Source organism: Halyomorpha halys, unplaced genomic scaffold, assembly GCF_000696795.3.
Source record: "Halyomorpha halys isolate HHAL.00 unplaced genomic scaffold, Hhal_1.1 Scaffold2231.1, whole genome shotgun sequence".
Classification (NCBI taxonomy): Eukaryota; Metazoa; Arthropoda; class Insecta; order Hemiptera; family Pentatomidae; genus Halyomorpha; species Halyomorpha halys.
Window position 1 is genome coordinate 2,127 of NW_027113386.1, and position 14,869 is coordinate 16,995.

At 27.7% G+C, this 14,869-nt stretch overlaps 1 protein-coding gene across 1 annotated transcript; it reads left to right on the forward strand.

The window, feature by feature from the left end:
- The first annotated feature begins 1,088 nt into the window (after positions 1-1,088).
- On the forward strand, positions 1,089-14,869 carry blw (ATP synthase subunit alpha blw, mitochondrial). Its single transcript, XM_014437042.3, has 12 exons — positions 1,089-1,242; positions 5,230-5,349; positions 5,656-5,769; positions 6,563-6,759; positions 7,996-8,139; positions 8,987-9,135; positions 9,668-9,837; positions 11,657-11,806; positions 12,552-12,716; positions 12,839-12,983; positions 13,303-13,420; positions 13,724-14,869. The coding sequence occupies exons 1-12, from the start codon at positions 1,177-1,179 to the stop codon at positions 13,836-13,838; spliced, it is 1,653 nt and encodes a 550-aa protein (XP_014292528.1). The 5' UTR covers positions 1,089-1,176; the 3' UTR covers positions 13,839-14,869.

Genomic DNA, 14,869 nt, shown 5'->3' on the forward strand with positions numbered 1-14,869 from the left:
ACCAAAATAAGAAATTCTTAATTAACAATTTTATTAATATGTATTTACACTGAATTGATATAATTTAAAAATGTATATATTTCTTAACAAGAGTTAATTATTGAATCCTAAGATTGGGGTATAATTCATTAATTAATTAAAACATGAGGAGGCGATGCTAACTGAAAACTAGTGTAAAGATGCAGCACAAGCGTCCTTTAATTTGTGTTTAAAAACCGACGCCCGAAAAAAAATGGCACCTTTCAAAAATGGCTTTTCGTAAAAGTACATAATAATATTTTTTGTTAAAAAAGACAGTTATTGGATTCCGTAAAATATAATGGAAATCATCTTTAGATAAAGATTAACATTATAAAGTGTATAATCGAATTAAAAATAAATGACTGGCGGAATTAATAAGCAGTAGATCAAGGAATTTTCCCCCTCCATACAGCTAATAGAAAATTTGAATTTAAAAAAATATGGTTAGGGATTTTGACATCAATTTTGAAATACAATTTACTTTTTCTACCAAGGACTTATTGATAAAGGCACCTGAATTATTTATATGTTATAGAAATTTGTTTTCAAGAAATGTTATTTGCATCTTTCTGGGAGGGCGGGCGCCATCCGGATGAATCCGCTAATTTAATAAGGTGATATATTATGCTGATATTTATGTTATTATAAATATTGTAAGTTGCATAAAATAAGTAATCACTTGCTATTTACAAATACTACTTTAAAAGTGAGTTTATTGAAAAAAATGGCGTTTGACAATAACCGACAATCACTGCCCATGTTAATCAATAAAATTAAAGGTGTTTTATCATCTTATTTCTTACTTTTTATTAGTTGATAAATATATTTCTTATATAAGTAAATATATTTTACTAATATTTAATGCTTAATTATAAATCTCTTAACTTTTCACCATACCGGCAATGATAATTTAAATAATTATCTAAGCTATTGCTGTCATCTCTTTAAAAAAAAAAAAATAGGTGTTTACTTAAAATAATATATTCATTGTGAATCTGCAATGATTGTAGACAATATTAGATTTTATACATATATTTACCATTATGGTAGTACTGCTTTTGCTATTTTCGGTAGGAGACTTTGGGTTCTAGACTTTTACTCCGTTCTTCAGAGCCAAGTCGTCGTCTGTCCACATAATTATTTGTCGCAGACACAATGGCTCTCCTATCTGCTAGATTGTCTTCATCAATTTTGAAATATGTCCCGTCTGTTACCTCTCAGGTAATTAAGCTATTAATATTAACTTTTTGCCTTTAAATTGTCCACATCTTATCCATTTTCTTTAGCCCCGGTGTGAAGGGTTTGATATAGGCCAGAATTCATCATGGACCCCTATTAGAATAAAATATTATCGATAATTTATATAGGTTTGTGCTTTAATTATGAAATCTGTTTCACCCACATTTTTAATTTTACTAATGAACTGAACTTTTATTTTACCTATTTTTTTTTTTTTTGTGAATCATCAAAAAGTTTTGCTCATTAGACATTTCATATTCTTACTAGCAATTTTGTGTGTCATTTATTGATCTTAATATTCTGCAATTAATTATCAATATTTTTGATATAAGAAAGGTGTGTCGGTAAATTGTTATCTATGGTTAATCACTTATTGAAGATAGCGTCAATACCAAGTTCTTATTTGGAACTGCCTACATACCTTTTTCAATTCAATTTTGCTGAAAATGTTTGTAAATTCATGATGCCAATAGGTCATGTTTGGTAGCTTATAGCGTATGAAGTTTAAGTGGAGTTTTGATAAAATAATTCATGGTTAACATGATAACATTTTAATAAATTATGATTTTGGAAAATGGTCCTAAGTCCTAAGGAGTAAGGTTGAAGAACAATTGAAAAAGAAAAAAAAAACATGCATGTCAAGTTCGAAATGAGTTAATAGGATTTTATTTCTTTTTAGTTATGAACCAATCCTATGAGACTTAGTGATAACAGTATCTTTTAATTTCTAATAAAGTACGTAATGCATAAATCATGCCTATATTAACTCCTTAATACTTGTCTCTCATATTTTGTGTAACCATTTATTTCACATTTTTTAACAGTTGATCTAATATCTATGAATTAGTGTATTTCGGTACAATGAGCAAAATTTTATTTTACATATTTGATGTTAAATGCACTAAGTTGCATGTTTGTATGATTTAATATAGTAAAAAAATCAATAATCAAGTAGAAATATAGATTAAAATATAACTTATAAAATTTCAGATTACAATCTTATGTTAATTTCCAATGAATAAGCCTAAATAACACTAACTTCAATAAATAAATTATTATAATACAGATTTTACTTTGTTGCTTCGTTTCTTTTGAAACAGTAAGATTTATTATTGTTTAAAACTTGTTAAAGCGCATTGTTTTCAAAATTAAAATCTTGGGTTTGAGAAATTGAATTGAATTCTTGGATTTAAAATAGACAGTGATAAGACCACAGAAAAGGGGTATGGAATAATGAATTGCTCTATGATAAGAAATAATTTCATCTTAGCCTTTTTTAAACTAAGCACTAAAAAAAATTCAGAGAACAAGATCGTTAGGTGAAAGTTTCAAATTATTTAATAAATTGAGAGGTAGTGTAATCACATTCGAGGCCAAGTAAAATAAACTTAAAAAATAGGGAAAAGGTTTTTAGTTCTGGACTATGTACTTTAAAAATTATGAATAAAATTTAAAATGGGAATGGTTCAGGTGTTCTCAGCGACAGTTAAAGTGTATAAATTTGTTCCCATAATTTTTTTTTTTTTTTTTTTTTGTGATGTAGAAAGATATTTCATATTTACAGAACTATTTTAATCAATTAAAGGCAAGGTCTTGTATAAAATACTTATGGTAAATTTGTCAATGTCATTTAAATTTTTTCATTTTGTTAATATCTATTAGTTTTTTAATGGCTAAAACTAATTTAAAGTTTCTATGTCATACACATTGTAGTTTTTTAAAAATGCCATTATGTTTCTATTGTTTAACATATAGTTACTGTTACTTATTTCTTAAAGGTTGTTATTTTCTTATTCATTTGTTTAATTTTATTATTCATGAGTTCTAAACTTATTGTGGGCACATTCGTGGGATATTTGAATATTTTGACAGTCTTATATCATATTTGGAGTGCTTTACTACATATTTTAAAATTTGTTATTGCATATTCTGCAGGTCTTTACTTCCTAAAAATCCGGGCCTTGGTCATTACTTAATAGAAAATGATAATATGTCGGATTATAGTTTTATCATTCTTTCTTCTCCTGAGTTAAAAGGCCTTGATGTTATCACTTATTATGAAATTAGTTCATTTTTCGTTTTTAAGAGAAATCTATTATTCAAACTTTTTAACCCGATATGTTTTTCAATAATTTTTTTTTTTTTTATGTATTGATTTAAATTGAGTGACCTTATTACAAGTTCGTTGATTGTCATTTCTACAATAATTATGCATTTTCAACATTGTTACTAAAACAGTATTTTACTGAGGGTAGTGGAATCCATTTTTACATTAATAATGTTTTTACTGGATTATATTGTGTTGTACCCTGAAATTATGATTTGTTTTATTGTGTAATTTCTGTAGGAAATATTACCATCTTTCTGCTAAAATTTACCTGAAAATAGGTTAATGAAGTGGGTGCAGTTTTTACAATGATCTATTTTCAACTCATTTTTAGTAAAATTTTCTGAAGATATTCCCTTCTGCAGCGGTTTTATTTTAGCAATTTTTTTTTGTTGAAAAAAAAATTGATATATTATGATTCACTAATTTGTTAAATATACTTTGAATTATTTTCATTTGTTTTAAAATTTTCAAATCATTGTAAATATTATTTACATGGATATTGCTTAAGCCAGTGCTTCTCATCCTTTTTCTATAATAGTACATTATAATGTTTAAAAAAAAATAGTTGACTTTAGCAATTAGATAAAGTAAAAGAATTTCACATCGAAGCCTTTCTATAATGGACAACTTCTCCTCTGATGGATTTATCATTTCCAGGGGATATCTGAAAGGAATTCATAAAAATAAACTACCACGGTACATTATGTGTTCTGAAAATGTTACTACCTCTTATGTTCAAATGATCAATTATCAAATAATTAGTTGGACTAAAATGTAAATTGATATAGAACTGTAAAAATAATAATAATAATTTAAACTTTTTTATGGATTTTGATAGGAAATTAAATTACAAGACAAATTCACATCATGCACTTTTTTTTATATGATGCCTCCAGGACTTGTCAAAAAATGTTATTTGCATGCAATTAACATGGAAAATTGGATATCTTGAAACCAAAATTGGTTCAGATTGCAAGTCAGCATTGTGACATGTATTTGATCTTCTCGGCTACATGTAGAAACATAAATTATGATGATAATTCCGTTTTGGTTAATTAAATTTTCAAACAATTTTGTTTTGAACGTTCATTGAATCTTTTGCAACGTTTTTGTACAAATTATCAAAATCAATTAAATTGTTTCAGGTTTTTGGCCATTTATACCTTCGAAACGTGTCAGATCTACAAAGTGTCCAATATAGATTTGTCTAAAAATCGCATTTGCTATCAGAATCAGTAAAAAAAAATTACCTCATCTCATTGGAAATAACAGAGTTAGGTATGGTGTAGGAGAACTGGATATAGTTATAAAATTAACATTACTTTCAAAGGATGCACCACACTACATGCCACTGTTATGACAGTGAAAATAAAAGCAATATTTATCGTAGACAACAGTTGAAAATTGATTTTTAAAATTAATTTACTTAAACCTGATTATATGGCAATATCAGTCTCATTCTATGACCTTCAACAGGTGATTTACAGAACCCGCCAGTTTTCCGAGTATCCTATTTCCGAAGATCTAAAGTTAATTATAATTTTCCATGACATATGTTGAATTTTATGATCTTTAAATTAATTTTTCACCATTCTAATGTATTTGTCATTAATATATTTCTCAGCTAGAAAGAGGTATGTTCTGTTATTAACTTAAACTAGCCTTTTTGATTGTTGCAATTGGTGATACATAGCAGATTTTCAAATGAGTCAGAAAATACAAAGACTTCTCTCATGTTTATTTTCTAGCAAATTTGTAAATTAGGTAAACATGACAGAAGGTATTGCTTGATTTCTTGTATTAGGGATATTTTAATTATTTTATTATCCTATGATTATAAATAATTTGTTTCTTTTTAGGTATCTAACTTATCTCACCCATCAAAAGTCCTGAACAGAAATGTTCATTACACACGAAACCTCAGGGCAGCAGAAATTTCTTCTGTCCTGGAAGAACGAATTCTTGGATCTGCCCCCAAGGTAACAACTTTCAAGTATTAATACTGTGTATATTAATAATTCATATATTGTCTATGTGGTAACTTAATAAGTTGTATGAGGTAAAATATAATTCCAGTGGACTAAATAATTTAAATTTTTTATATGAATGAAGGTGTTTACTTATAGTTTCTCTTTTTACAAACTATATCTAGAACCAGGATACAAAGTAACTAATGGAAAAATTGGGTCTGCAACCCTGATATTAATTGGCGTAGAACTATAACTAAATTAAGATCGTTTTTTCTATCCTTAAACTTGATTCAAATAGGTTTGTTCCTATTTCAGATTGACTTAGAAGAAACTGGAAGAGTACTCAGCATTGGTGATGGTATTGCTCGAGTTTATGGTCTTAAAAACATCCAAGCAGATGAGATGGTTGAATTTTCTTCTGGTCTTAAGGTATAGTTTTTATTTATATTTATTTTATTTTTTTTTGTTGTATAAAATCTTTAATTGTTCTGGATGTTAATGTTTATGTATGACCTAATAAGTAGTTACAATTATTTCTTATAATAGAGATATATGTAATTGACCGGAGATGGTGGTTGAGGGTGCAGTTAATCAAACAGAACTGTTAATTTTATTTTTGTGTATTTTGCTTCTGATCACACCCCCAAATATCACATCTTATTATTATTTATTTTATCTTTAAATGGGATTAATCCTTGTTATTGTCAAAATTTATGAAATTAATGTAATTTCAATTGTTAGTTTAATTTAATTAGTTTTTTACTGCCAACAAGCCACTGCATTCTTTATAATATTTGTAATTCAGTTGAAAATTTTTTTTTTTTTTTAATAATTTATTTATTGATATTTACAACTGTATACACATATATACAACAAGTAAATTTGCTGTAGGTGACATAGTGACATGATAAAAACATGTGGAGAATCTACCCATTGATAGAACTCTAATTTGAAAATTTAAAACTGGTAGTTGGCAGAAAAAATGATAATGATAAATGAATCTATATAATTAAAAATCAAATCTATGCTAATAATAGTAATACTAATTTCTTATCAATGGATTCACCTATAGATACTATAATATGTTTTTTATTTTCTTTTGTCCCTTTCATTTGGCTGCAATGAATAGGCAATGTATTTATTAAAGTTTTGTATTGACTTGTATTTATTATTTTTTTTATTATTATAAAATATAATAGATCTTCATTTTATTTTAATTCAGGGTATGGCATTGAATTTAGAACGAGACAATGTGGGAGTCGTAGTTTTCGGTAATGATAAATTGATCAAAGAAGGTGATGTAGTAAAGAGGACAGGAGCTATTGTTGATGTACCAATTGGTGAAGATCTCCTTGGACGTGTAGTTGATGCCCTTGGAAACCCCATCGATGGAAAGGGTCCATTAAATACCAAGAAAAGGTAAGCAGTTCAGATTATTTTTTATTAAAACATGTTGTAGAAATTAGATTTATTATGGTGTTTTACATATATTGTATTTATATCCTACCTTTTTATCATTCTGTCTTGTATCAGGTATTAATAGGTTATAAAAATTAATAAATAAAAAGTAAAATTATCGACTCAATGATAAAATAATATCTTCCCTTATTTCTCTTTTCAGCTGTTAAATTATTTCATGGACCCTCATTTTATTGGCTTATCAAACTATGCTTGGTTTTTGATTTCTTAAATACCATGGCTATAATGTAATAGGTTCATTTAAAGCAATAACATTAAAAATATCTGAAGTTTGTAATTGACCCATTAAGTTATTTCTTATGTGTAATTATAAATATTTATCCAGTAAACAATGCAGTATTTTTCATTTTATTCAGTTTACTTGTTTGAGCTACTTGCCGGGTTTTATTTTAATTTCACAATCTATATTGAAAAACCTTAAGCTATACTAATTTTTATATCTAATCACATTTTGTTTTGATTGATAGTTAAAGGATTTTATGCTTTGAGATAGATCAGGGCTTTTAAATTACTTAAAAGATGAAAAAACTCTACGGGTCTTTATAAAGCAGGGTTACTTCTCAGTGTAGGTTTATGATACTTCTACAATAATTGTAAATAAGAAAATATGTGGTGGATTTATTAATAATAATTTACTTATTTGGAATCAGTCTAAAATAAGTTTCCAAGTTTATTCAAGATATTATTATACATTGTAATTGCTTTTGCCATAAATTACAAACTTCACATTGAGACCTATATTAGCTTTTTAATTTTTAATCCTATCTAGCTGCCTTATTTGTTGGTTTGGGTTTTACATCTTGTGTAGTCATCAATCATGCTCTATGACCAGCTTAAAATGTGTTAGGATGTCCAAACATAAGATCTAAATATTATTAAGTGCCTCATCCAGGTTATTTTTGGAAATTATTTCAATGTACTGTACAGTTTAATATATTTATGTCAAGTTTTAATTAGATCAAGATTAGAATGCTGTTAATCATTATATTTGACATGAACTATTATTGATTTAATTATCTGTTCCAAATTTTTATTGGTAATCTATTTCAAACAATCAGGGTAATGACTTATCCTTAATTTTTTGTATTTTGTTCATTTTTCATTTATAGTCAGTTCCTATGGCAATACCTATATCGTATTGTAGTGTTTATATTTTAATTACAATTATTTGTTTAGGGCTCGTGTTGGAATAAAGGCTCCTGGTATTATTCCTAGAATATCTGTCAGGGAGCCTATGCAAACTGGTATCAAGGCTGTTGATTCATTGGTACCTATTGGAAGAGGACAGCGAGAACTCATTATTGGTGACAGGCAAACTGGGTAAGTGGTGATATCCTTTTGCTTATAATCTTAACCCTTATGTTACTGAGTACACAACAGTTAACAATCAGATGGTCTATGCTTAGGCCAGGGTTGCAACATTTATGATCACTACTTTTTTGGTCAAATCTTAACTCATCGGTCCCTTAGTTATGTTTTTCAGCTATGGCTCAATTACCTTTAAATAAAATGGTCTAAATTAAAAAAAGATGTTGGCCCTCTTTTATGTCCACATGAACCCCGTGCCATGTTCTAAAAGCAAATAAATTTATGAAATTACATTACATTTGTCTTTTTTTACAGCAATTAAATCAGGACTAATAGCAAAAAATACCTACCTATACATTCGGTAGGGTACGCACCCCACCCGGTATTAAGTCTTATTTTCTTCAAATATATTCTAAAATCATTAAAAATTATTTTCCCAGAATGTGCATCATTTCATTTATTTTCTTTAATTTATCCTGTAAGAAAAATGAATTAATGACAATTGCTATTAATTCCCTTCATAATATTAAAAACAATTAATCTTAAAAATTTTTCTTTATTGCAACATTTACAACTTTGGTCTAAGAGAGAGAAATTATCTTCGGCAGTCCAGTTCACACTTGCTTGCAATGGAAGAAAATAATAACATTACTGAAGGGATGTTCTAAATGTGATTTGTTTTGGTATAAATTGTGTTTACACAGTTTATGATAATTTAAGTAAATCATTAAAAGATTTATCGTTTAAAAAAAAATATTGATTCTTTAATAATAAGTTATTAATTCTTATTGGATGAGTTTCACATGTATTATAATTTCATTTCCTTCAAAACTGATTTAGTTAATTATTTAAATTTCAGAAAAACAGCTTTGGCTATTGATACCATTATTAATCAAAAGCGTTTCAATGATGCAGATGAGGAAAAGAAGAAGTTGTACTGTATTTATGTTGCTATTGGCCAGAAACGATCAACAGTAGCTCAAATACTCAAGCGTCTCACCGATACTGGTAATCTTCTTGTTATTTTAGACCTATGTTATTCAGATAAATTAAAAGTTAAATATTGTAATTTTTTATCTTTAATTGAGAGGCATTCTTTTGCATCTAGTTTTAAACCATTCATCATTTCAATAAGTAAGGAAATAATATACTTTTTCTACTGTGATCTCTGATTATTATTTTCAAAATTTTTGGGTTTATGTATCTGTTGTATCTCCATGCCCAAGTTTTGGCTGAATTTGAAGATGTTTTGATAGAATCCAATGGTAACCACTATAATACATCCCTCTTGCTACTTTCGTTTTAATTTTATTATTTTTCCAAAAAATATTTTTTACTTGTATTATTTGGAATGACTACTGTAGATTGTTTACTTTAAAGAACAATTTACATAGGTGATTTATCTGGGGTAATGATTTGAATTGAACTGCCAAAATACACTTTTATATTTTTCTAAATCCAATGCTTATGGGTGTTAGAAAAATGTATCAATACCTTTAAAAATTTCTACTTGTTCAAAAATTTCTGCTTTATCCTCTAGGTGCTATGAAATACACTATTATCGTATCAGCTACTGCCTCTGATGCTGCTCCTCTGCAGTATTTAGCTCCTTATTCTGGCTGTGCTATGGGAGAGTTTTTCAGGGACAATGGAAAGCATGCCCTCATCATTTATGATGATTTATCCAAACAAGCTGTTGCATACAGACAGGTATGATTAATTTCTATTATTATTTTTTTTTATATAAGCCTACTTCTTTGGTTCATTCATGTCATACTGAGTTATTATTTTTATTGATTGATAAAATTAAATTCTCTCAAGGCTTCTAGATGTTCAAATAACACAAAAGGTTACTAAATATTCAAAACAAACTTTTTACATTTTCTTGAATTTCGCTGACGTTATGCTAAAAGTTAACTTATTCTTAACTAATAGTGAGATATTACTTTTTGATAAACTTCATATCAAACAAGTCCTACAAAAATCAACTGTGACTAAAATATACTCTATTATTTATCAATAATTCACTATGGTGTGTTGATTTTCACTGAAATTGGTGTGTTGAACTGGGAAAGTGTTCCTCTCGAAATAGTTTGGTTAAAAGAATTTGAATTTCTTTTGTAATTGCTAAAAATTAACCTTGTGTTGATTATACAATTAACTATATGGCCCAACATCATTTCAACTTGGTCTCATTCCTGTTCAAAGGGTTTTTGTTGGACTTGTCTTGTGCATATTTACAATATGTGGACCCATTCACTGTTGCCAGTCTTGCAACTAGAAAAAATAAGCATAGTTTACTATGATAAGACTATAGAAGTTGTAGTATTATTATTAGACTATGACAAAGCATCGTCCTTCCTACCACTGGCACTTGTTCTAGCCTAGTACCAAACTAAAGATTTGCTTCATCAATTTTTTTAGTCCGGACTCTCACACCTTTTAGTTTGAACAAGTTGTTTACAGTATCATTTTTGCTACAAATAATCACAATTGAACTTATTTAATTGTTTATTTGATGACATACTTTTATGTTTACTTAAATTTATAAAAGGGGTATTCATGGTGTGTTAAATGTCATAAGTATAGGATATATTGTGAGCAGCCCTATTTAAAGTCATGTTAAATGTGTAAGAGCTCCTGGTGGATTTTTTTTGCAACTTGTTTTATAACCTTTCCTTCCAAAACTTCATGTTATTGTTTACTTATAAGTTTTGATTAAAGTAATTTATTACAACATGCCGAAAGTAGAAATTAAGTGAAAGTTTGGCTACTGAGTGTCATACTTGTGAGGAAGAGAATCAAGATGAGCTAATTGACAATTGTCATTACATTATTATTATTGTCATCCAATGCTGTATTAGTTTTAAAAACATCCTAAAAAATACTAACACAATCAAACACAAACTGCAAGCAAATAAGCCAACAGGACAACAAACAAAACTGTGACGAGCTCAGCTGGTCTGTTGCATGACATTATTCTCTATTTATTACCCTACCTAGTAACAGACTCTTGACCATGTTATATCATTTTAACATGGTAAAAGAAGGAAATATTTCTCCATTTAACAGGCTAAACTAAAGATCTTGAATACCCCTAAAATTTTCATTTTCCAGAATGAGGTTTCAAATTAATACTTCTTGATTATTTAATATTTTATTTTCATCCTCAATTTATTTTTTTGATTCAGCCAAATTTAATTATGTATAAATTCATTTAAAATATTATTGTAAAGCATCTATTTAGTCCAAATTGTGGGTTTTGTTGCTTGAAAAATATTTTAAGGCATCATTAGTGAAGAAAAACAACATAATATTCAGTAAAGAGAATTAATTTCCTTAAAAATAATTAACCTTTTTAAAACTAGTTTCAAATTATTTTTAAAATACCATATTCACTGGGTTAACCATCCTTTTCAAAATCCATAAAGTTGGCCTTTTGTTTTATTTGTATGTTATAATATTTAATGGCTTCTCTTTATTTTATTTATTATCAATAATAATATAATATATGTTTTAATATATTTAGATGTCCTTGTTGTTGAGGAGACCTCCTGGCAGAGAAGCTTATCCAGGTGATGTATTTTATCTTCATTCTCGATTATTGGAACGTGCCGCTAAAATGAATGATACACATGGAGGTGGTTCTCTTACTGCTTTGCCTGTTATTGAAACTCAGGTATCTTAAAAAAGTATTTTTAATAGTATAATTCTGATTTATTTGCTTATTAAAAAAAAAAAATCAATCAACATTTTGACTTATGTATTGTAGGATAGCCTTGTGGATTTTTGTTATGACAGCGATGTATTATTTTTAATTTCTTTTTCATATTTCCCTTCTCGAGGAATTTCCGTTGTTTAAATGACTTGAACTTTGTATTAATTTTCTTTTATTTATTCATTTTTTTTAATGCTATGATGGTCTAATAAGTAATAAAATATTCATTTTTATTTTACTGTCCAATGTGTCATCATACAGAATCAAACTTTTGCACAAGTTTTCATGTTGTACAACACTCTTTGTTGAGGATCTAACCCTGGAATTTCTGCTTAGACTTCAGGAAAATATTTAGAAACAGAACTTAATTATACCTATAATTTAACAAGTTTGAAAAAAATTTTAAGTTATCAAAAATACTTAACTAATTTGGCAGAACTCGTCCTTTCTTAGGTCCAACAAAAAAACTAGGTACCTCATCTCTCAGATTAGTTGGATATAATCAATGGTTAAATAATATAATAATAAATTGTGCTACTTATTGTATTAAAAAAAAAAATTGTGAAATCTTATTTTTTTAATGCTTCTGTAATTTCTTTAGTTGTAATCAATCCTGAACTATTTCTTTATTTTATCTACTAGCTCATTTTTAGTTTAAAATATGTGTATAAAGTATTTTTATTTTTACATCTAATATATTTTCCAGGCTGGTGACGTCTCTGCATACATTCCAACCAATGTAATTTCTATTACTGATGGACAAATCTTTCTTGAGACTGAGTTGTTTTACAAAGGTATTAGGCCTGCTATCAACGTAGGTTTATCTGTATCTCGTGTAGGATCTGCTGCCCAGACAAAAGCAATGAAACAGGTACCGTCTTTTTTAAAAACATTTCTTCTGTGCCATTTAAAATTTTATTCATAATAATAGCTGTATATATTTCGGGTGAATTTATATTACAAACATGCTGATTTATTTTTGTTTTCATTAAGGTTGCTGGTTCCATGAAGTTGGAACTTGCCCAGTATCGTGAAGTAGCTGCTTTTGCCCAGTTTGGATCTGATTTAGATGCTGCCACCCAACAACTTCTCAACAGAGGTGTGAGGCTTACAGAATTGTTGAAGCAGGGACAATATGGTAAGGAATAATTCATTTTTATAAATATATAATATTAGATATTAATGAAAGATAATCATTTATTATTTAAGATCAATAATAAATACACCATGAGCATTACATTAATTGTATCATGCCAAGAAATACAGCTATTAGTTAGTACTAAATATTTTAGTTAGATTTGATTAAATTTTTAATGATGTTATCAATAGTTAACCCTGGAGAACGTGACCAAACAGGTTCTAAAGGTCTATTTGGGTCTTCACTCACTAGTCCGAAAATTTAAAAAAATCATAAATACAGTTAACACTGCATTAAAGTTATTTTTCTTGAATTGTAGTGCCTATGGCTATTGAAGAACAAGTAGCTGTTATCTATTGTGGAGTTAGAGGTTATCTGGACAAACTTGACCCCGCAAAGATCACATCTTTTGAAAAAGACTTCCTTGCCCACATCAGGTATTATACTTTTTTAATTCAATTATTTAACATGATAACTTTGTTTTTTTAATTACTCATATAGTTTAAAAGCAAAGAAGTAAATTTTATTTTTAAAAGGTGTTATAGGTCACAACTGAAATTAAACTACTGCTGTTTTGTTTGTGTTCAATATTTTTAACATTTATTACTTTGTATTTGATTTGATTTAATAATTACATCACATTAAATTTGTGTACTTAAGGGATGCTAGATTGATAATGAGCTAAAGCTGTTTCTAGTTTTGTTCTAAACAATTAATCATTATATATATTTTTTTCCCAGGACCTCCCACAAAGATCTCCTTGCAACAATTGCTAAGGAAGGAAAGATTTCTGATGATGTCGATGGTAAGCTGAAAACTATCGTCACTTCATTTTTGGCCTCTTTCTCAGGATAAATCTTTCATAACTTATCATTCTTCCTTAGTATTACATTGTTTATAAAACCAATCATCTTTCTTTATTCCCTATCGTGACATTTTTTTACCAACAAATCTTCAACAACTTGCAAATGTTCAAAATCGTGACTTATGTTTATAAAACCAATCATCTTTCTTTATTCCTTATTGTGTCATTTTTTTACCAACAAATCTTCAACAACTTGCAAATGTTCAAAATCGTGACTTATGTTTATAAAACCAATCATCTTTCTTTATTCCCTATCGTGACATTTTTTTACCTACAAATCTTCAACAACTTGCAATGCTTCAAAATCGTGACTATTAGTGTATATAAGTGGAGTAATCAGTTTTTCTGTGTATAGAGTAAACTATTTAGTGAAAAAGAAAAAAGAAAAGTTGCCCCTACAATTCTTTTTATATATGTTTATAATGTTCATCTACCAATGCATTTGTTCTGTTTTGAGTTTATTTTGTTATTAAAAATTAAGGAAACTATTTAGTGAAAAAAAAGAAAAGAAAAGTTGCCCCTACAATTCTTTTTATATATGTTTATAATGTTCATCTACCAATGCATTTGTTCTGTTTTGAGTTTATTTTGTTATTAAAAATTAAGGAAACTATTTAGTGAAAAAAAAGAAAAGAAAAGTTGCCCCTACAATTCTTTTTATATATGTTTATAATGTTCATCTACCAATGCATTTGTTCTGTTTTGAGTTTATTTTGTTATTAAAAATTAAGGAAACTATTTAGTGATAAATGAAAAAGAAAAGTTGCCCCTACAATTCTTTTTTATTTATATTTATAATGTTCATCTACCAATCCAAGTGTTCTGTTTTGGATTTATTTTGTTATAAAAAAATAAAAGAAAAATATTTAGTGATAAATGAAAAAGAAAAGTTGCCCCTACAATTCTTTTTTATTATGTTCATCTACCAATTCATATGTTCTGTTTTGGATTTATTTTGTTACAGTAAGTAAAGCAACATCTTGTTTGTAAATATAATTATTATAAACCATATAAAAATTTA

Coding starts and splice junctions, on each gene's coding strand:
- blw (XM_014437042.3), top strand. CDS start 1,177: ATGGCTCTCCTATCTGCTAGATTGTCTTCATCAATTTTGAAATATGTC. Junction 5,350..5,655: donor TTCTTGGATCTGCCCCCAAG/GTAACAACTTTC, acceptor TTCCTATTTCAG/ATTGACTTAGAAGAAACTGG. Junction 11,807..12,551: donor TGCCTGTTATTGAAACTCAG/GTATCTTAAAAA, acceptor TATATTTTCCAG/GCTGGTGACGTCTCTGCATA.